Source organism: Kryptolebias marmoratus, linkage group LG7, assembly GCF_001649575.2.
Source record: "Kryptolebias marmoratus isolate JLee-2015 linkage group LG7, ASM164957v2, whole genome shotgun sequence".
NCBI classification, from domain to species: domain Eukaryota; kingdom Metazoa; phylum Chordata; class Actinopteri; order Cyprinodontiformes; family Rivulidae; genus Kryptolebias; species Kryptolebias marmoratus.
Window position 1 is genome coordinate 8,141,721 of NC_051436.1, and position 23,175 is coordinate 8,164,895.

At 38.2% G+C, this 23,175-nt stretch overlaps 1 protein-coding gene across 41 annotated transcripts in view; it reads right to left on the reverse strand.

The window, feature by feature from the left end:
* LOC108234849 (protein tyrosine phosphatase receptor type D) overlaps nt 1–23,175 on the reverse strand; it is a 441,438-nt gene that overhangs the window by 66,023 nt on the left and 352,240 nt on the right. For 24 of the 41 annotated variants that reach the window (XM_017414393.3, XM_017414387.3, XM_017414372.3 and 21 more), the window contains exons 11-12: nt 13,896–14,041; nt 11,863–12,004 (exon numbers count right to left, since the gene is read on the reverse strand). In XM_017414393.3, coding sequence (XP_017269882.1) covers nt 11,863–12,004; nt 13,896–14,041 — 288 coding nt within the window. Of the gene's footprint in view, nt 1–11,862; nt 12,005–13,892; nt 14,042–23,175 lie in introns of all 41 variants that reach the window. The other 17 variants (XM_017414361.3, XM_017414359.3, XM_017414354.3 and 14 more) reach the window with 1 other exon arrangement.

Here is a 23,175-nt window from a genome sequence, read left to right on the forward strand (position 1 = left end):
TCCTCCATTTACAATGTAAGTGAAGGGAGTGGGAGGAAGAGAGCGAAAGCCAAGAGGGAGTGATAGTGTCGGATGCCCCTTTGGGGTGGTGCCAAAATGGATGGGTAAAGAGGGAGATGAAAAGGAGAGATGGAGCAGGAAGGGCGGAGAGGGGGCCTTTCTCTACAGGCCTGGCTGGGCAAGCAGCACGGCAGGCAGGAAGCCAGGCACAAAGCGCTCAGATGCTCCCCTCCCTTTTCTTGCTTTACAGACTACACATCAGCTCAGCCAGATGTAGTGTTTTGAGCAACGATCACCTCTGGCAAAATGACAGTAGATCTCAAGACCACCCTACCTTTCACAGTGCTATTGACTTATATTTGCCTTATTTTTTTTTGGCTCGATTCATTTAATCTAAGACTTTACATCTGCTGTTTGCTGAAGAATCTGGACCTGTCTTCCATCTTTTCCCTTCAGTCTTTTGCCAGTTCAGCATTTTACTTTGCATATTCCATTTGCTGGTCGTTATCTTGAGCAATGATGCCCTTTTCTTCAAAACAGAGCCGTATTTATTCAATTTCAGAAGGAGGAAAACTATTGCTCTTCATTTTTTATTATTAGTAATATTCAACAAAAGAAGACAAAGACTTTTTGTCAAATGCAACAAAACTGAAATAAAACAGATGTCACTTAGTCTTTCCCTACTCTGGCAAGCCCACCTAAGAACCCCTCTTCAGTCCATCAAACCTCATTTCATCCTCTTGAGTCTATTACACATTCACAAATAAAGATGACGTTGAGAGGAATATATAAACAACTGTGCACTTCCGACTCCTTTGAGACGACTCCATTTTCACCAACGCTCATGTCACTTTGAAGCATATATCACCAGGCATCTGTTCTGTTGTCATGTTTAAAGGTTATTTATCATCTCAATGCCCACTTGGGACAACAATATGCAGTTTAATTTTTCAAGGTTTAATAATATATAGGATCTTGTGTCAACTTTTATCATGAAATAAAAACTGAATTATTTAGGTTGATTCATTGGTTTTGTCTGAACAGGGGCAGCTTATGAGCACCAGAAGCCAGAGTCAGCAGGGGCTCAGGAGAGATTCAGCAACTAGGTGAGTCTTCCTACCGAGCAGGAAAAAAGACAGAAGGCAAAACGGTGAGATGCTGAGTTACTTCATTAACCTTCATGTACTATACATGCAGTAACAGGGGGGTTAGTTTGGTCCAACAAGGCGTTGCTAATATCTTGTCACATGGCATGTTTTTTGGGGGGAACATAAACAAGTCTTGATGGTTAAAATGGTAAAGGAAAAGTGTTTGGGAGAGTTTACTGGGGGTTCACAATCATCAGCTGTTAAAATGCCTCCTTAAAACCTTCTGAAACGTAATCACTTTTAGAACTTCATGCACAACGGTGCCAGATATCTTCATGATTCATGGTTTATGATTGCTCCATTTGAACAAGGTACCATCAAACTATGATGGATACTTTTAGAGAGATGTGTGGCATAAATGTCTGAGGAAACTGACTTCATACAAGTTGACTTCTTTCTGAGAAAGGGAAAAACCTTGCACCAGCCATTTCAATAATTGATATAGCTAAAAGCCTGCTTCAGGAGAAGCCAGCATAGAGATTATTCATGCTTGCTACCATCCTGCACAGAGGACCTTTTGGCTTTCAAAGAGCCCTAATGGAAATCAGGGTTATGTCAGGCTGTTCAACTCAAGCAGACAGACAATTTCAACCAAAAGTAAATGTGGGAGCTGATGGGTATCACAACAGGCTGTGGTTGATGTTGTTTTAGTATGAAATACAGCTCTATCACCACATGTTTTTTGAGATTATACAGCTGGGTTTAAGGCTGATGAAATATACAATGAGGATATGCAACATTGTCTTTTTTTCTTCAGAATTAATTCTGACACCTATCTTTGTTGCAGTGAATATAATGTTGTATAGACAACTCAACACGCCCTTCTTGCTACATCAATTTTCAACAAAGTTGTTTGCTTCTGATTAGCGTGCACCCTTACATGGCTCGAGAAGTTTCTCAAGATCATTAGATGCATTAAGGATGACCCTGCAGTATCCAGTTAATCTAGTAGAAAATTACTTTTGAATGCAGCTAAGATCAAAGCTGCTAATGTTAACATCCCTCCACTACCTGGCTCAGACTCACACACACTCGTTGTTTTATGACCATGTGTTTCCTCTAGTTGGGCCAATGAAATATTCTTCCATGAAAATGTATCATGTTCAGTCATAAAAAGCACCAGCAGAAAACTGTTTCCACATGGACTTATGGGAAGCTGTGGTTAGGCATCAAGTGTTGAGTTGACACAGTTTGCGTATCAGTAACTGAGCAGGTAATTTACAAGATGTGGACAAGAGTAAAAAAGTGCAAACGAACTGCTAGCCTCTGTTGTTGTTTACGCTTGCAAATAACCACTGAATTGTATGTACATGACGAGGTACTGCAAAATTTATCATATGATCATATGAACCGCTATTAAATTTTTGAGCTTGGAATTGTTTTAAGGCAGCAAGCATTCCACTTTAGTCTTAGTCTTAAGCTTATAAATCTGGTCAGAATTCAACTATTTCTACAAACTGAGCTTGTTCAAAGAGCTATATTCAATACATACAATAATAATTGTTCATAACATTTCTATAGAACCCATCTGAATTACTATAACTTCAAATGTGTCCTTCAACTCAATGGAAGCTCAGTATTTGAGTTTAAACCTTACAGTTCTAGCCAGATTGTTGTTGTTGTTTTGTTTTTAATGCATTTTAACTATTTAAATAAAGTCAGGAAAAATTTATGTTATGGGACACAGTTAAATCTTTTACATACTAAACCTTGGACATGAACAGTGTGATTGGAGTAGCTTTTTGTTTATTAGTTGTCAGGACGCATGATGCCTGACTGAACCTCCCAAGAGGTGGACAAGGGCACCTCTTGACCATATGTATGGGAGTGACAGCTGGTCATAATTTTCATTTAATGGGCCTATAACCTTTTAAGTGGACTTTGTGAACATACTTAAATGCTGACTATAGTATTGGGCTGTACTTTTATATACTACGTGATTAATTTTCTAGATTTTTACAAAATTAGAAGCTAATATGTTTTGGGTAAATGATTGGATTTTATTAAGTTATCATGAAAGTGGCTAAGGTTTCTTTGGAATGGTCTTTTGTTATACTTAATCGAATTTATTATGTAAAATTACACACACATACATAGGTTTGTTTTTTGTTTTTACGATAAAATCACTCATTGCTGCCAAGACAGTGAGATATATGGGCAGCAGAAATGCAAGAACCTGCCTCATTTGTCAGAATCAATAATTAATAATTTTGGGTGTTTTTTTTATTTCATTAAAATGAGCAAAACTCCACAAACGTGCAGAATTATCTATCATGATCAGACTAGAGTAAAAAAGCTTAATAGGCTCTAGCAGATGTTTTACACACTGTGTGGACTGTTAATTCCAACATCCATCTTGCTGGCAGCCGCTTTGTTTTAAATCATCCTGCAAACTATTCAAATGAGTTTGTATGATTGAACAGTTAGTTTTGAAGGTATTTATTTTGGTAGATATTTTGTTGTTTCGACAGAAAAGATCAATTATTGTTATGACAGTTAACTCGGTCTTTTAAATTACCTTGTTTTTTATGAAACATCCAATAAACATGGCGATAAACTGTCAGTGTAAGGAAGGCATGGCTAGTTTCAAGTTTATACCATGGTGTGAAAAAAAATCAGTGATGACGATCCTAACATTAATTCATAAAAAGCATACAAATCACAATCTCTTTTAGAATAGCCTGTTGGCTTTCAATCTTAATTAAAGAGTTGGCTTGGCTCTCTCACACTACAGCTAAAAAGCTGAATTAGGTATCTGGTAAACACAGTCATGAAGGTGGTTGGGAAGACATAATACCACCCTCTACACTTCCTCTATGAGGACAGTGTCATCAGAAAAGATCTTTTTATCCCTTATCCATATAAAGAAACTATTACTTTCAGGTCGGTGGTTCAGAGCCGGTCCAACCGGTACAAGCTCTTTCTTTCACACCTCTATTGCTAGTTAGTTAAATGCCTAGCATTTTTATTAATTATCCTATTGGGCTAACAATTGTACACCCAGTATTTCGATTTTATTGGTTATTTTATGAGTTTTTAGATAATACGTTTTTGTGTATAACTAATGTGCTTCTATAAGTGTGTATTTCACCACTGGGTTCACTATTGCTGCTGCTGCTTCTTTTTTTATGAATACCATTGCTTCATTATAGTTATTGTTGCTGTTGGGCTGCAGCAATGTATATTTTTGCATAACATTTTTTTGTCTATGTGCAATGTATGGCCATGTTGCTGCAGCTGATGGTAGCACTACTGCTTAAGACAAATTTCCCTACTGGGGACGATAAAGAATATCTTGTCCTTGAAAATATCAGTAGTGAATGACAAATGGCAGATTTAAAATCAGCGTCATGAGTACATACCAAAACTGACACAAATTTTAGATTAAGTCACTTTCAACTCATTAACTTGTGCACTCTCATACTCTAATCTTCTCATATGTAATATTATTTAAGCAGCAGTAGTAATGGTAGTTGTATTTCTGATTTTAAATCAAAGCAATTGGACCATGTAATACGTTTCATTTTTTCGTTCTACATTTTTGTTTTATTATCGTTAAATTGTGGTATTTTCGCCTATCAGAGTCTCATACCAGCCCATGCCTACTCTAAAGTGCATTGCCATTCAGTTACTATATTTCCTCACATGCTGACTCGAGAAAAGTGGAAATGCTCTTAAGAGAGAACTTATTCACATGCAACTCCAAAACAAACCACCAACAACAAAAGTGTCCTCAAGTGAGTCAGCTCCCCACCCCCAACCCCCCAACATTGCCTACACAGAGGAAAATGCATTCTTCTGACAAAATTGAATGTTCCATGCGGCAGCTCAGGTCTTTTCCATTTACACAGCTTCCGTCAGTAAACTGGAGAATTGTGCGGATGCTGATGGCTACCTCCTTTCCTTTTTTTTTTTTTTGCAAGCCACTGATCACAAACCTAGTAATTTAACAATGGTCACTTGCTTCTTTTGGAGTGTTACATTTGCTCTGACAGACCGAGAACGCTGACACGGCATTTATCTTGCTAAGCGGTTTGAGCATGTGAACCAGTTTTACTTCATCTCGCTTTCTGCACTTGTTAGAAGAGCCCCCAGATGATAAATGCTATTTAGAAACTGAGAATTACAGTTATTTTTGTCATTATTATTGATAATTTAAAAAAAAACCTTTTTTTGATTGATGGATTATCAGTCACAAAGGTGTAGAAACAATTTCTCATGTCAAGCGTATACATTGTCTCTAAATAATCACTGATCATGTAGCAGCCCTTTTCATTGTGAAGGGAAGCATTCGTCTAAACCCTACAGCTCTGACCGTGCATTTGCACCGTTCCATACAAATGGAAATGATGCATTCTGTTTTTCCGTCACAGGAGAGCGGCTTCCCATTTTCCGCTCCCACTGTCGGGTTGTGCACAGCTGCATAAGTTTACTCGCTTGTGTGCGGGGGCACAGGAAATGGCTGTTGACAGCATAATGGGACTATGAAGATGCAATATAAATCCTTAATCATGCCTGAATCATGAACTGCAGCACTCAAACGCACACATCATTCTGCTGGAACAACTATTAGCAGGGAGTCTGGAACCTGAGAGGTGTTGTGGCTACATTTTCTTTCCAAATAGTTTAATAGATTTCCATCTGTGCAAATATTGTATCATGGAAGATACGTTTCTTACAAGAACAGCATGAGTGCACACGTATATGCAAAAAAAAGTATCATAAATTGGATCCAATGTTGCTTAACTGAAATGATTTTACATCCATAAGATCAAGAATATGACATATTTGTACTTTTTAATCTTTTTATGTCATTCTCAATCACAAATCAAATCAGTACAACCTAATTTAAAATCGCAGGTCATGTGAGAGTCTGGTCATCCCATAGTTAATCAATTACAGGCCTAACATTCCTTCAAGGAATGCATATCAACCACCGTTTTCTTTAGTTTCAGACTAACATGTACATCTTTTGTCGAAAAATGTCAGTTGCCATTTTGGTCAAACCTCAAAAAATAACATTATGCACAATCTCACATGATATCGCTCATTATATGTGTTGTGATCAGTTTTCAAGTAGTACCAAAACATATTTCAGCTCAATAACTGTAAAATTGACTAAGTTATAGCCATTTTTGTGTTGGATAGCTTAAAATAGCTATGGCAGCCATATTGTTTTGGATTGACTCTAAACGGTAACTGGTTGGAGATGTACATCCAATGACTATTTTCTGAGAGTTTTATTGAAATCCCACCAGTGGTTCATGAGATGTTTGCTGACAGTGTTGACTCCAAATAGTTAAAGGCAAAGTTAAAAAAAAAGGGTGTACGCAATCTGATAGCACTCAGAACATGTATTAGTCTCAGCTACTAAAACACCAAATTTTAGCCCAATATCTGTCAAATCCAAATGCTATTTAGTTGCAGACATACATCCAGTGATTACTTTCTGCAAATGTCATTAAAATATGTTCAGTGGTTCATGAGATATTTTGGTAACACACATACATGGGTGAAAATATGATTGCTTGGCTTTCACCTTCAGCAGCAGGCAATAATGAGATCAAATATCACTTAACTGAAATCGGTTCACTTCCTTGGCACCCAAAATATGACATATCTCCAACGTTTAATCTTTTTATGTCATTCTCAATCACAAATCAAATCGGGACAACCTAAATTCTAAGACGCAGGCCGTGTGAGAGCCTGGTCATCTCACAGTTAATCAAAATGGAGGTTACAAAGACAGAAAAAGTGCAAAAAGATAACTTGAACCTCCTGGCGTTGCCTGGCAGATTTGACTCCGAACATCATTACGTTTTCAGGGTTCGTCTTCGATGCAAATCACCTCTCTAAGCCTGGAAGTTCATTACTAATGGCAGTTCCCATCAAGCTGGATACCCATCTGAATACTAATATCCCATGGTACTTTGGATTTGTCACCTCAAGTCCCCCCTCTTTATAACATGGCAATTACAACAATGTGCTTTCTTTCCCCCCTTCATGGAATTAGGCTTCACCCCCTGTGGCGATCTTTGCACAACAGATGCTTTGCAGTTGTTTCCACAGACCATTGGAGCCTAAATGAGCTAAATGAACAGACACTTTATATGTATTAGACACTTATCTTTATTTGCTTACTTATTTCTTTGATCTTGCATCACACACTTTCACGAAAGTTTAATATTTCTTTCCTGAAATGGCCAAAAGAAGCTGTTCGTAGTGAAAGTTGCTATTTTTAACTGCAGTGCATACCACTACAAACCAGTTGTATTTTTCATATAGTAAAAAGTATTTTTGAACAGAGTATGCTTTTTGGAATTCTAAATAATATATAACACATTCTTAAGTTAACCTTGCAATCTCTTTTTTTATTCATACAGAACTATGCCCTTAGAAGTCTGTGTCATCCTCCACCCACCACGAAACCTGAGAAACTACAGTTTGTTTTTCTGGACTAAATCATAGCTTTATATAATTTTTGTATAAAAAATAATCACAATGAGCATTTCATCTCCCTTCTTTTGTCAAGCTGTGACTAATGTTTGACAGTGCTATCAATTTTCATTCATTCATTCTTTTTTTTTTAAGATTTAGGTTTTAGAATATTTCTTCTCTTTTCTCAGACAGAAAGTGTTCATAAAGATATAGCTTAAAGTTTTTCTTTATAGTTCCAGCTATATTCAACTACAGCTTACTTTGTGTGACATATAATTTGCAACTAGAGGACAAAGGTTTAGCTCATAATATCTTAATTGTTAACTTGATCAAGATGTAATTTGGAAAAACTGCAATTAATTACAACCCTTTTTCCAATTTGTAAGGAAAAGACTCCTTGTCTAATGCACTTTATAGGTGTGTTACAAAAATAAACAAATCTGCTCAGTACCCTGGCAAGTACAATTTGTAGATTTCTGGGTAAAAAGAGAAAGTCCAGTAACCTTGTCTGGTTTTGGAGAAAAATGTCTCTCTCTCTCTTTTTTAAATGTAAATGGTTGGTTATAAAAGAACAAGTTTACTTACTGAAACAGAAGTATTTGAAAAAAACATGCTAACAAATATAGTTCTGAGATAAAAAAAAAAAAAAAACTAAATCAACAGGTGAAAGTTTGAAATCAGCTTAGAAAACTGTAATTAGTGCATCTTTAATGATTAGTGCTCCTTTTTGTATTTTCTTTTTATTTTATTTCAATCAAGATGCAACTGTTATTAATGATAATTGTATCAATTTTCTTTATGGATGTTTTTTCTAATGCAATAGTAGATGCTTCTTTTCTTCCCACAGTGTTTTATTATGAACAGAGTCAGATTTTAAAAATTAACTAGAAATAAAACATATTCTACATGCTGTTATTTGTAGTTCTTTGAAGAAAATCAGAATTGGCCAAACTCAGAATCACCAGTTTAGAGGATGACAAAAAAAACAATCAAATAAATAAATTATAATTGGAATAGTCCTTGAAAAAAAGCAATCAGTGCATTCCATATAAAGCATTGTATTTTTGTTCCAGTGTTGACTGCTGTTATGACAATGGTATCAATTATTTTTTTCTTTTCCTTTTAAATATGGGATAACTGATGTTGTATTTTCAACATATTTTATTAGGAACACAAACGTTAACTGAGCCATAAATTTTTGAAAAAACAAACACTTTTTGGTATGGTGACTGTTATTGTTCTTATAGCAAATTTAGAATTGGCTAAAATTGGAACTGATAGGTGAGAGCTGTAAGTGCTGAAAGTGGCCTAGAAAACTGCAATAGGTGCATCTCTGGTGATAAACATTGCATTTTTGCTCCTTTGTGGGGCTTTGACTACTGTTAATGACAGTAGTATTACTTGTCATTTTGTTTTGTATTGTATTAGCTGACATTATATTTTTGATTGTTTTATTATAAACACAGAGTCAAATATTTTAATTGAACAAGAAATTTTAAAATGACTATTTTGCACATGGCTGATAATAGTTCTTTGAGAGAAATTCAAGTTGGCCAAAACCAGAATCGGCAGATAAGAGCTTTACAAAAATTTGAAAAAACTATGACTAGTGCATTTTTCTTTTAATAGCGTTACATTTTCATTATTTATTTATTTTTTATTTTAGTTGACGAGCTGTGATTACTTTCATTACATTAATAGGTTTGTTGTGTATTAGCAGATTTTTCATTTAATCTTTTAACTCCTGACACATTGCTCAGACAGAACTCGTGACAGTAGATGATAAACATTAGTAAAATTAGCCCTCATTTATATACAAAATGTGTGATTGTTTGCTGAATCGTCCACAATGCCAGTGTTTTGTTTATGTGGGAGGCAATGTGATGAAGCACAACTTAATATTTGCACAAAAGCAGAGGTAAAAAAAAAAAAAACGTGCTCCTGGTTTTCTATTTTTTGGTAGCAGATAGGTCTCTACTCACCCTCAATACACTGATGGGAAAGGAGAGAGAGAGCAGAAGAGCAAAATGGAAATAGTAATAAACATGCTAATGCTAGGCCGTGAAGCCGGGAAGAGCAGCTTCTATCCGTCCCTCAGCTATCTGCAGCTGTGCAAGTGTGTATGTGTGAAGGGGAGGGAAATACAGAGATAGAGACAGAGCGAGAGTGAAAGGGGGGAAAAGAATTGTGCGCAGTATTGCATGAGAGTAAGAGGACATACACACACCGGCACAGGCTTATACACACAGAGAGAAAACAGGAGAGAGGCGCATGTGAACGTGCCACCTTTCTCTTTCAATCGGCCTCTGGAGACAGTGCAAAGGGCCTTTTGGTGGCTCACTGCTGAGATAAGAAGCAAGGGACGGGGCTTCAGAGACTTGCAGAGCCAGCTTTTTCTCTATAGGATGGAAGCACCCTTTTCAATAGGAACTCATTTGCTCTGTTGTGTAATTGTGGAGCATAATGGAGCGCACCTCATTCAAGCCTTTTTTTCGAAAATAAATTCTAAAGCCATTTTCTCTATTCACGGCCAAACAAGTCATGTTTTAGAGAGATATTACACAGTCTTTTGAGCTCAGGGCCACCACAAATTTGCCTTTGAAAGGAATGTTGTGTGTAATCAAGATAAATTTTTGCTCTTTATAAAAGAGACACCGTCATCCAGCTTGATGTTTGCCACCTGACCAGCCCTCGCTGCTCACTGGAAGTAAACACAGTGCCTGACCTTTCCTGCCTATGTTGTAACGTGTGTTTGTGAAGAGAAACCGTGTTTTCACAGCCACTGATCGCTGGAAGATATGGACTGAATCAACCTGCCAATACAAGACAGCTATAAATAAAAAACGGTGCCTCGTAATCACCGGAGAATACACTGCTTTATTTTCTCCATGGTCAAATGAATATCAAAGCAGAGATGAAAAATGACTGATTTGAAAATTATTGCTGAGCTTTTTTCATTAAACCACCGCAGGCTAGGAAAAGGATGGCTATTTGCATAATTTAACTGGCATCTTAATTATTGTGTCAGAAATCTGTATGCAAATGACTTAAGTCACTTAGAAACGAAAACTTACTTGGCTAAATAGCTAATGGACTAAATCTTATCAAGTCAGAATACATAACGTGAGTGTAACCAGAGTTTAAAATAGTTGACAATGACAAATGAAAAAGAACAAAATAGAGGAGAGAATTTAACTGATAAATGCAACCTTACCTGTGTTCGATGGGGAGTACTGAGTGTCAGTGGTGCATAGTGTCTGTACAGTACTGTGCAAAACTTTTAAAACATCCCAAATTTCTTCATACTTTGCTTCCAAGAACCCAAACTTTTCTGTCATTTTTTTAAAAAGTCATCTTGATTAGTAGCTTTTCATGGTTTCTGGAGTTCTTCTTTGGACTTTAGCTGCTTTTTCAATATTTCTTTGACCAGTATTTGTACTTGACTATGCCAGCATATGGTGCAGTGTTTAAAAAATGAGAAAAATTAACAAGTGGAGGACAAAACAAGAAGTGTCAGGCCTAAAAAACCTACAGCGGATGAACAGTGTCTGAAGGTTATGGCTTTAAGCAAAAAAATAATAATCCTGTAAAGACTTGACACAAGTCCCGAGAGATGCATAATTTTAATCATCTACTATATGCCAAGTTTTCAGCTAATAATCACTTTGTTGCAGCTGAAAACAACAAAACTAGTTTATCCCTTGAGTTTAGATGATTTCACCTGCTTCTAACTATTGTAAACTACTAGCTAACATCTACCTACAAGCTAACTAGTTGGTATTTTTAGTAGTTACTAGCTAACAAATTGTGTGATAGTCTGTTATCACCAAAATTAATAGCTAGTGAGTGTTAAAGCCATCTCAAACGCTAAACACAGGACGTAACATTAGTAACTAGCTAGCTCTTAATTTTAAATTATTTTTGCTAAGTTGTCTGTTATGGGTCAACACAATGCTGGTTCATTTCTTGAGTTTAGGAACATTTTTATGCCTGAATGATTCATAGGTCAGAGGTTATGTAGCTTTACAAACAGATTAACAAAAATAGGAAAAGGGTCAGGTACTGGACTGAAAAAGCAGTACAAGAAAAAAAAAATACATTTCACAATATCTGAGAACTAATAATCAAACATCTTTAACGGATTACAAGGAAGTCCGGCTCATTGGAAACTAAATATGAGGGTGGGGGGAAACAACCCATGAGGAATGACTCAAGACTTTTGCACAGTACTGTATTTATTTTTGGCAGGCTTTTGGGGTTGCTAAGAAAGACCTACCACGTAAAACAGTCAGTCTGGTGGTAGCGCTCGTCTCTCCAACACCGTTGGAGGCGACGCATTCATATATGGCTTCGTCTCGGGGCGTGCGCAACGGTTGGATTCTTAGCACTGAACCAGAGCCGTCATCGAACTCTATCACCTGCAGGTGCGAGAGACAGGATATGTTAAAGGAGATTTTTTTGGTCACAATGGGTTCGGAACCTTCCACAGAAAAAAAAAAAAGAATAAAGACAGGCCAACAACACTGATGGTGACTGACAAAATGTGCTTCCTATGACATAAACGAAAGCTGTTTCCTACCTTACAGTGAACCATAGTGATTTTGTGTACATTTATGGAGAATTACTGTATGTGTAAAAAAATCATGTGAAACATCTGTATTAAATTACTTTGCAGAAAAGCTGTGGGTATTAGATAGGGGGAAAAAATCAATTGTGTCCAAATGTGCGTATTTTCGGTAAACGTAGCGTTGTGCATTAACCTGTAAAATAACAAATGTGGCTGACTAACTTTAAGAATGGGGAAGGTGATGCTGCTCAGGAAATTTTTTGCTCAGATCTTGGGGTTGCAGTGTGCAAATTTAAGTTTCAATGGTTCCCACTCTTAAAGTTAACATTAAATTCCCTGAAGAAAATGCATCACACTTGATTGTGTCAATGGGACAGAAAACGAGCACAAACAGTTAAAGGTGGCTTAGATATTCGGTTACGGAGAGACAGTTGTACCATGAGGTGAAGATAGTGGTACGAAAGACAGGACCGACTGTTTTGGACGGACGAAACATAAAATGCTCACAAACAGGTGTTTGTTGTAGCTTATTCAGCTATCGTTGCATGCTACGTGTTGTATACTCACTGATTTTAGAAAGATCTGTCATAACTCAATCTCTTTTAAGCATAGAGGTAGATTTGAATAAAAAAATAGGCCTGAGATCGATCTCTCTTTCTTGCTCGCTCTCTCTTACACACACACACACACATGCATTCACACAAACATACAGAGGCCTTCAAACATTTTAAAGTACACAGTATATCTGAGCATGTGTTAGTTAACAAAACACTTTAGCATTTCGTTGGCCAAGCTAAAGCAATGTTGGCATTCAAGGTGTCAGCAGGTGATGGTAAAAACGGCCTCCTTTCTTAGCTTGAGCCAAAGAGCAAATTAGAAAGGAAGTTGTGAGGCTTCCAAAAGGAAATAGGTTTTTGTTAGAAGATGAGGTGGCAGTGCATGATTGAATGGGTGCAGAATTGCGGCAGCCAGCAAGCCCTATGGGGCGATGGATGAATGAAAACTAATGTGTTAGCATTCAGCTCAACATGCGATGCAAACGCGATGAACTCTGATAAGATTAGATTTCTTTGGGCACGAGAAGAGAAAAAGAGGTGGGAAAGGGTCCCTGAGCTCCATTAAGTCATTGCTGCTTTGTGGAAGCTAACAAACATGGCAACTGGAGCAAAGTGTGTGGGGGAGGGGGAGTTGACGCCCTGATAATCTCAAGGACTGACACAGAAATTAATAGAAATCTTATCAGTGCTCTGCGATGATATGGTGATGATACTGAGCCCAAGTGCAGATTAAAGCTGACCAGAAATCAAAGCTTCAGCCCAAATAAGAAGAGTAAGACATGCATTAAGATAAAGATGCCACAAAGCAAAAGGACCTTTTGTAGAGAAAGTGCTACTTCCCCTTTCCTTTTGCATGAAACTGGCAAATGTGGTGGGATGCTAATGTATGGATCTGGGTCACACCATCATTTGGTTTTCCTCAGTCCAATTGCTTTCTTACTGAAATTTATTCAATTACATATTTGTCTCTGGATCTTTTGTGTGCTTTCTTATTAATAGTCATGCACGTTTAAAAGCCCGGTCAGCATGACTGTTAGAGCTCGCTAATGCGTGGTGGCAAGTTGGGGCGAGAAGCAAGCCCATGGACTTGGCGCAATGGATTGTTGCGTGCGAGCAAAGCCAGAAGCAGTGCTGAATCATTCCCATTTTGTCGAGCATTTTACATCAGAACAATAGACCTAATACCTCAAATCTCTGGTTGCTGACTTTCTTCCCCTTCTTGTTCCACACAATCTTCGGCCGTGGATCTCCTGTGGCTTGGCAGATGAAGGATGCCACGCCTCCTTGCACGCCTGTTTGGTCAGTGGGGGTTCTTAAAAACTTTGGTGGTGCTGAAAACAAAACAGACAGGAATAAAAAAATTTAAAAAAAGGTCAAAAAAGTGAGCACTACAGACAGAGCAATTACTCTTTTTAAAATCATTTTGGAAACTTCCTCATAAGTAACATTTGCATTTTGTTGCCAACAGTCGCAACTCAGTGAGATACTAGCTTTACACTTTACATACTAACGGTTTCAGTTCTGTGGCTACCCCCATGCCAAGTCAAAAGAATAACAGCGGCCCCTTGTGCTTCCTTGGTCCTTACGTATATTGCATCAAGACAGAAAAAAAGGCTTGAAATGCAGCTTGAAAATATTTAAAGGATATATAAAGGATATCTAACCAGTCGCAGGAGTTAGGAACAGTAGTGGTGTTTATTTCAGATTGCAAATGAAACCTTTCAAATGTTCCTCAAAAAGCTGTGATTGTAATTACTGTTCTTTAACAGCCATTCAGCACAACTCATTGAAAGACACAAGGATAAAAGTAAAACAGTGTTTGGCTTAGGTCACCATGGCATGGACAATGCTGCATGTTCCCCAGCTGGTTTAGGGCATTGTATGCTTTGTATTCGTTTTGATTTTTCACATTGAAAAAGAAGGTTGTAGTTCTGTTTGATTTTTAGAGCTTTTCCTACAAAAAAAGTCACGCTTTGTCAAATATTTGTCATTTTACTTTTAATTTTCAGGAATAGAGTTGGGTAAGTATTTTTTTTTTCTTTTCATGCCTTCAGGACAATCAGTTTCTACTCACGAGATGACAGCTCTATTACAGTCCCAGAAAAATCAAAACACATGAAAGCGATTAGTAATCAAAGACGCCCATCTCTCCTGGATGAGATTTTGATTTTTGTGGATATTTTATATTCTGGCTTTGTTGTGATGATCAAAGTTCTTTTAATTTCAATGACAGAAAATGTCAAAGTGTTGAGTAAGGACCCCACACCTATCCCCCTCCCAAATATTCTCCTCTGAAGCTCGAGTGCCAGCTTCAGTAAGAGGTTCAGCTCCATCTGTGCCCCCCTTCCGCAAAGTGACTGTTTGCCTTTTATCAATCACTTCAACAGGTCATTAGAGGCCACGCAGCTGCAGTAACGCCAACCATCTGAATCGCTTCATCTGTATGTGTGAGGACGTGTCATTGTGCTCGTCCTCGTGCCTGTCTATGTGCCAACCGATTTCCCCCCACCCCTTCCAGGCTGTGTATTGCCCAGAAGCAGCGTCAGGCAGCACTGCGATCGAGGGACAAATTAACCTGCGGGAATCACAGAGAGGTGACACGAGATGTGTGGCCAGCAATCAAAAGGGCGAACAGATAAACAGGCAAGCAGCTGGGCTTCCACTGGGCAAATGACTCTGGGAAATCACTCGATTTCCTCGTGACGCACCGCTGCCTTGAGTGCTCACGGACATCAACGACCCGCCGCCCTCTTTCCCCAGCATAAAATCATTCAAAACAAATATTTCTCTAAATTTTTCTCTCATTTACCAGCTGGAAGATCCCACAGGTGGGCAGCTAAGTTGATACAATTTGTGCATTACACAAAATAATATCCGCATATTAACGTTATCTCATTGACTTGGCTGGGGGGAGTGGTATGCACTGCCATCCAACCAGGAAGGTGCTGATGGGTAATTGATATGCTATTGGGGCTGTTTTAGCTCTGGGGCCATCCATTATGGCTCCCTACGCTGGCTGTAATAGACTTCTACGGCATGTACGGGAGATCAGCTCGGAGGTGAGGGGAACGGGGTGGGGTGGGGGTGCTGGGGGAGCCATCGCACAATGGGGAGTGATTGAGGCGTGACATGGAGGTAATGGTGTTTTCAAAGACATGGCTGCTGATTCGCCATCATACACTCATTTTAGTTCTGCTGCTGACAAACATCAATTTTGGACGACTCCTCACACGGCTTCGGGTAGATAGAGGCTGATTGAAACCTCGGGTTTTTGTCCGAACAATGCCGTGACTAGAACCATGACAGCAAACAATAAGATACGCTCTGTGAACAAACATTGTACGAACCCGTGCGCCAGAAAAAGACCTTGGTGCAGAACCCAGATTTTTTTTTTTTTTTGCAGCGATTGTCTTAGAAAACGACACTTACTGCATACTAAAAATGCTTAAACAATACCAAGGAAATATAAAATTGCATTTGCCGTGTGTTTGACTGTAATCATTTTCATTTAAGCAGACATTAATGTCATTAACATGGAATGGTAGGCATGCTTTCTTTGTTTTACAAAATGAGTTTAAACTGAAAAAAAGCTCTTCTTACTTAAGCTGCATGTGCACATCTCCTCAGAGAGGTAACCGTAATCTAAAATAATTAATACTCTGACTGGGAAACTGTTAATCCAGTGTTAAGCCGTTGCCAGCAAACAAATGAGAAGTGTAAAGCCTATCACAAGCTGAAAGGTTAGTGACGAGGGCCTGTGCCTGGTCTCCCTGGAGGTCATTTATGTAACCTTGCTCATTCATTGCCTCAGAAAGGGAGGAAGCTGGTCACAGCATTGCACAGTCCCACTGATGAATGCCATGCTAATAATTAGACAGCCAAGTGGAAGCCTTTATTGCTCTTTACAAGAGTCATGTCATCAGAGTTGAGGGAACAAACTGTTAAATGAATTTTAAAAAAAAGACTTATTTGCGTGAAAGCCACAGAATGAAATGTATTAGTGGTTTCCAGAAAGTTAAAATGATTTTCAATATTAGTGTAAAAACAAAACACAGTGGTTTGAAAATAATCTAAACCTTAAAAGGGATAGTTCACATCTTTTGAAGTGGGATTCTGTGAAGAGGTTGTGAATAATTCGAGCCTTATCTGTTGACGATAGCTCTTTGAATTACTTTAGTTTGGAAAAATGGAGTTCAATTCAAACTAGATTGACAACCTAATGGCTAGTACGAGTCTCAAAACAACTCCAATATCAAAAATTTCAAAGCAGTTGATGCAAACACAATTTTATAAAATATTATATTGCCATCAATTTTATATTACAAAGTTATTTGGCAGAAATATTATATTCTTGTTAGAAGTTCCCCACCTAGCTGCAGCTGCTATTTGCAAAAAACTGTATAATGCAAAATTGAAGATGACATGAACATGCATATGGCCTGAGGTCTTAAATGATTTTCTTTTCTAAACAAAGATCTTGTGCAATCTGTTAGCTCTCAGAGTGTGTGTTGGCGATGACTCTCAGCTACTACCACACTGAAAGTATCTGTAAAATTGACTGATTTAAAGCCATTTTTGTGTTAACAAGGTTGATAAGCAGAAAAAATCAAAAAGAAGCACTGGTGCCTACAGATCCAAATTTCATCTTTGTGGATGAAATGACTCCTTGTCATCCCTCCCTGAAGGCTTTCTCTGGCTCTTTTTGGGAGCTCAATTTCAGCCGACTAATGTAGCTGAGAACTAACAATACATTTTTTCCTTCTGTTATGGCTGGAGTCATAACACACTGCAGATGTGGATTATTACAGGCTTGTTTGACATCAGCTTAACCTTCAGCCGCATATTAAAACCCTGCTCTCACAAAGATCCATGTCTGGGTTTTTTTTCACAATGGCCGAAACATTTTAAGTCATCGGGGGATCCACAATAGACTTAAGTTTGATCTGCCAGGCCATTAAATAGTACAAATCAAAGACTGGAGAGAAGAAGATTAATAAACCGACTTTGAGTTGACGCCTCCTTTTGGTGCGGACCTCGGCCTAAGACAGCTCGGTTTTCATAATTACACTGACTGACATATTCAATTTCATTTGCATGAAAAGGGCCATTTCCTTTCTGAATCTTTAACTTGCCGGGTGAGGTGGGGTTGTGGATGGAGGGGGGTAATTAATCCTAACACATTGGGTGGCAGCCTGCAAATTTGCTGCCTCGCTGTGGACGTACGCATTGGAAGAAAAGGAGCATTTAAAGATGCCATTAACCTCGTATGACATCTGAAAGCCGCAGCGTATCAGTTCTGTGATATTGATGAATTGTCACAATGGCAGCAAAAGTGAGGCCAATTGGACTGAAAGGGGATGGGGGGAGGGGAGGGAGGGTGTCTAATGACTGGAGAGGGTAAAAGTGATGCACACAGGACAGCGTGTACTTCGGACATTTGCCTTCAAATATTTTGCAAGTCAAACAGGAGAAATATTATCATTTGAGTACAAATAAATGCACTGAAGGATGTGTTTGCTGATTGTAAAAGCAGCTTTATAAGTGAGTTCTCTCTGTGGGTAATTACTTGCCAATACAGAGTTCAGACACATCTGACCCTGAGCCAAAACCACGGACAGGCTGCAGTAATGACAAACAGAGATAAACAACACAAAAACAAGAGTTTAAAGAAAGGAGGAGGTAAACTCCACATGTTAATATATAGCAAAGATAACAAGTAGAATTTTTTTTGAGCACTAACCAGCTTTCTATCTGCAGCATTATGATAAAAATTTATCTTTTGTAAAGCCAAGGCAACAAACTCCACATTGTATGTGCTCACAAAGGCCCATGGCAGCAAGAGAGAAGGAAAGAAAAAGAATCTGAGCTTAATTAGAACCGTGCGCTGATTTGCATTGAATGCTCATCGGTAATCTTGCCTTAAATGGAATCTGAAATTCTTATTGCAATTAGTGATTACTTGAAAAGGGATATGGCCCCCGAATGATTGTTAATTACCGGATCAGGAATAGTACATTAATTCACTGCAGAGGTTTTAATGCAGCGCAATGATGGGAACCCGTTCCTCCATCAATATTGTGCTGCTTGTCACACATAATGATGTTCATAATGCAAGCCTTTTCCCCCGCATTACTCTCCCTTTTTAAAATGTGCTTTCTGTGCAAAAATCCCAGACAATGTGTAAAACTAATTCAATGGGGTATATAAAGAAACAGCTGAACACCACATTAAAAGAATAGCTCATATCTTTTTGAGTTTGGTTTCGTGGAAAAATTATGAAAAATCTATACCCTACTTGTTATACATAGCTTTTTGAATGCCTCAGTTTGGAGAAATAGTTTAATCTGACCAAACTGATGGGCTCACAGCTAGTTCAAAGTGGACTGCTGCTGTTTCTAAAATGACTCCAGTCTCAAACATTTATTAGCAGTTTATGTGAATGCTATGTTATATACATTACTAGTATTTTCACATTACATTGTTATTTACAAGCGTAAATAGTGGTGACAGCTAGCTGCCTGACTTCTTGCAACCTGGGGCACTTCTGGCAGCAATATTAATTTTTTGGAGGAAATAAGACAGTGGTGCAGTTGTTTTAAGATGGCAGAAATTTTAGTTCGAACTGGCCACACTTGGACCCTAATGATGTGCTAACGGCTAGTCTGAGCTAGGTCAAGGCCCAAATGGACAGCTGTCATCTTAAAACAACTCCGATCTCAAAAAATTTTTAGTGGTTCAAGTGAACCCTCTTTTAAATCTTTACACCACCATTGAATTTGCTAAGAAATTTATTCAAACAGCAATAACATTTTTCTTGGAAGCACTACAGCTAGCTGCTACTAACACTATATGTACTTAGCTACATTGTTTTATGAAAATAACTGTAAAACAAAAATGATGGCAATGTAAAGGTTTATAAATTGTGCTTTGAGTTGTTTTACAATGTTAGAAATCCACTTTTGGCTTTGCCCTATGGCTACCAAACAAGCCCCAATAATCAGCCCTCCACCACCATGCTTGATAGTTCCTACAAGCTAACCGTTTCCAATCTGGTAAGAATTACACACTATTTCTCTAATGTGAGATCATAAAAATGCTACAAGAGGTAACATGTTCATTTTTCATATCCTTTTCATAGGTCCCCCTTTAAGAGATCTAAACTATCATTTTAACATTGGAAATGTGCTTAGAAATAAGTGGTGCAGGTTCATTTGATGATTGCAATGAAATAAAAAAAAACGATCCACAAGATCCCTTACAGTAGAAAGACAAAAACTACAACATGCATTATAATGCACAGACATACTGGCATATTCTTCACCCCACTGAATGGGCTGCAAAAGTCATATTGGGACTTTCTTAACCCCAGTCAGCGTGTATTACTCATGCTCAGCAGCACTTCCATGGAAGGTCTGAGCTGCTGGCTATGACTCTGCAAGAGAAAGGGCACGTCTGCACAGACAACAGCAACAGCTTCAAAAAGAATGCCTAATGTTCCTGTCCCACATTTGATGCTCTGACAGATTCACTGACAAGATGGAGGGCTGGAAGAAAAAAAAGGCTCTAGATCTGAACAAGCACGACCTATCGTGCACATATACTCTCATGGGTGCTAGATTATTCTTGATGGATAGAGGGAGCATTGCAATGGGTGGAATGACATTAATAAATTGGGAGGATGTGGGACAATAAAGGTTAGGTAACTTCCTATTAAATAAGTTATAAGTGGTTATTTATGGAGCCTGTGTTTCATATTATAGGACTGAAGCTGGAAGGGTACCCATTCAGGTATTGTAGATTTGTGAAGGCCAAAAGCTATCAGTGCTGTAATCACAGCTGTTGTGTATCACGTTTTCCGGAGGAAAATAAAATTAAAAAAAAAGAAATCCACACACAAACACCAGCCACCGCTACCTCCCACAGGACACATTAGCGAAGTAGAAAGATCCAGTTTGTCACTTAATAAAACAGCCCACTCAAACAGATGGCTTTGTTCAAACGGCCCCCCAACACTTTAAAAGCTGGAACTGAACAGCGGCTGTGGCAAAGCAGATGACACACAAAAACCTCCCCCTCCTATTTTTTTTTTAAACAGAAGGAAACATATAAATATTAAATTGCAATACTGTTGGTGTGAGACTGTGCGAGGAGGAAGAAAAAGTTAATAATTTAATGTGAGAAGACGAGAAGAACGGGAAGCAGGAGGTGTCAGATATTCTGAACATCTGGGCTGAGGTTGGATATAATAATCCAGCAGCTTTACTTTCAATAAGGCTTCGTTTTCATTATTTGCTCATTCATTATTTGTTCATTTTGTGTATAAACACACAGGTCTGGTGCCAATTCCTGCCATGTGACCATTCAAGAGGAAAAAAATAGTCAAGCAAGAAATACGAAATTTGATTTTGTTTGTTTGTTTGTTTTGTGTTGTTTTGTTTTCCTCCAACGTTCGTGGGGGAGGGGAGCAAAGAACATAGATAAGTAATTCTAATTGTGCAGGCTCATTCTGTTTGGTAGTCAGTGCAGTCTATTTGCAAAAAGTTAATTATCTGATAGGATAGGCAGTGGCAGCCACTAACACAGAAAGCCATTTGTTCATTCTGTTATCCACTAGGCAATGGGACAATTCATTAAATGGCAGTGCGGCGGCGAATCGGCCAACAGTTATCACGTCGGAGGCTGCGCAAACTTGACAAGATTTGAAAAATGGCAAAAGTGATAAACAGACTTTGACTGTGTCAGGATTATTTCCAAAGTAATGACAAAGCGAAGATAGTAAAAAAAAAAAACGTGTGAGAATCTGATGTACAGTCAAGAGAAATCGAAAAGTTGACCTCCATTCAATTTTAGGCTTTTACAGATCATGATATAATAAATATGATCTGGTTTTTACAAGGTTCTAAAATGTTTCAGTTCTAACCTCAAGTGTACAAAAACAACAGATTCCACAAGTTGTTAAACAAATCACAGCTAAAATGGAAAAGCTGTGTGTGAAAAACAAAGTTCACCCCATGATTCAGCTGATTTTAGAGCCACCTTCAGCAGCAATAACTCTCAGTAGTGGTTTTCTGTACAGCTTTTTCAGTCTCTTACATGGTTGGAGGTATTTTGTCCCACTCTTCTTTCCAACATTGCTTTAGTTTATTGTGGTTTGTAGTTGCTTTTTTTCTGCACAGCTCTCTTAAGATCCCATCACAGCATTTTAGCCAGGTAAAAGTCTGGACTTTGACAAGACCATAGTAAACCTTGATTTTTTATTTTATTTTAAAAGCAATGCTGTTATAGATATGCTGCTGTGTTTGGGATCATTGTCTTGATGCATGACTCAAGTTTCAGCTGTTGGACATATGGCCTAACATTTGACTCTAGAAAACCTTGGTCTGCAAAGGAGTTCATGATCAGTTCAATGACTGCAAGGTGCTCAAGTTCCACCACCATGCTAAACATTTGGTATGAAGCATTTGGGCTGATATGATGTGATTGGTTTTCACCAAACATGGTGCTGTGCATTATGACCAATCAACAACTTTGGTGTCCAAAAGAAATTGTTCCAGAAGTCTTATAGTTCATTATGATGCAACTTTGCCAACCTAAGTCGTGCTGCCACCCCCCAAGAGAGAAGAGGATTTCTCCTGGCGACTCAACTTTCTAATTGTCCTGTTATGAACTTTAACCTGCTAACTGAGACCTACAGAGTCTAAGATGGAGCTCTTGTTTCTTTTTGCAATTTCACTGCGCATTTGACAATCTGACCTTGGGGTGGATTAGCTGGGACGTTTATTCCTGGAAAGATTGGCAGCTATCTAAAGTGTTTTCCACTTGAGAAAAACCGTCCTCGTTGTAAAATGATGGACACCAAATAGTTTGGAGATGATCTTTAACCCCTTTCAGAGTGACGGGTAAGAGCAATTGGTAATCTCACGTCATTGCTGATGTATTTCCACCTTGTCATTGTGTTAACAGACACATGTATGCTCCAGTCCAGAAAACTGATAAAAAAAATACCATGCTTTTCTAGAGGTGCACACTAATAATGACCAGTTGATCAATTGTATTTTATCAGCCGCGCCAAGCTGCTACATTTTCCCTTTTAAATTTTTATGGAAGCTGTAACAGTGGAATTAGTTTTTCACGCTCAGCTTTTAAAATTTTGGCTTTGTTTTTGTTTAATAAATAATGATACGGTGGAATCTGCTGTGTTTTGTACAGTTGAGGTTAGATTTCAATAATCGTATAATTTTTATTAGGTAAAGCCTAAGAATTGATAGAGTGTGGACATTCTTTTTCCCATGACTGTATGATGTACGTGAGATTATTTGAACACAAGTCTAAAAAGCTGCTGGCTTTTCACTACATGTAGCAGAAATAAAAAAATACAGATGGAAAGAGAGAAATGGAAAATCAAATAAGCTTCATCAGACTCAAACCAAGATGGAATTACACCATACGCCTGGGCATGTCCCAT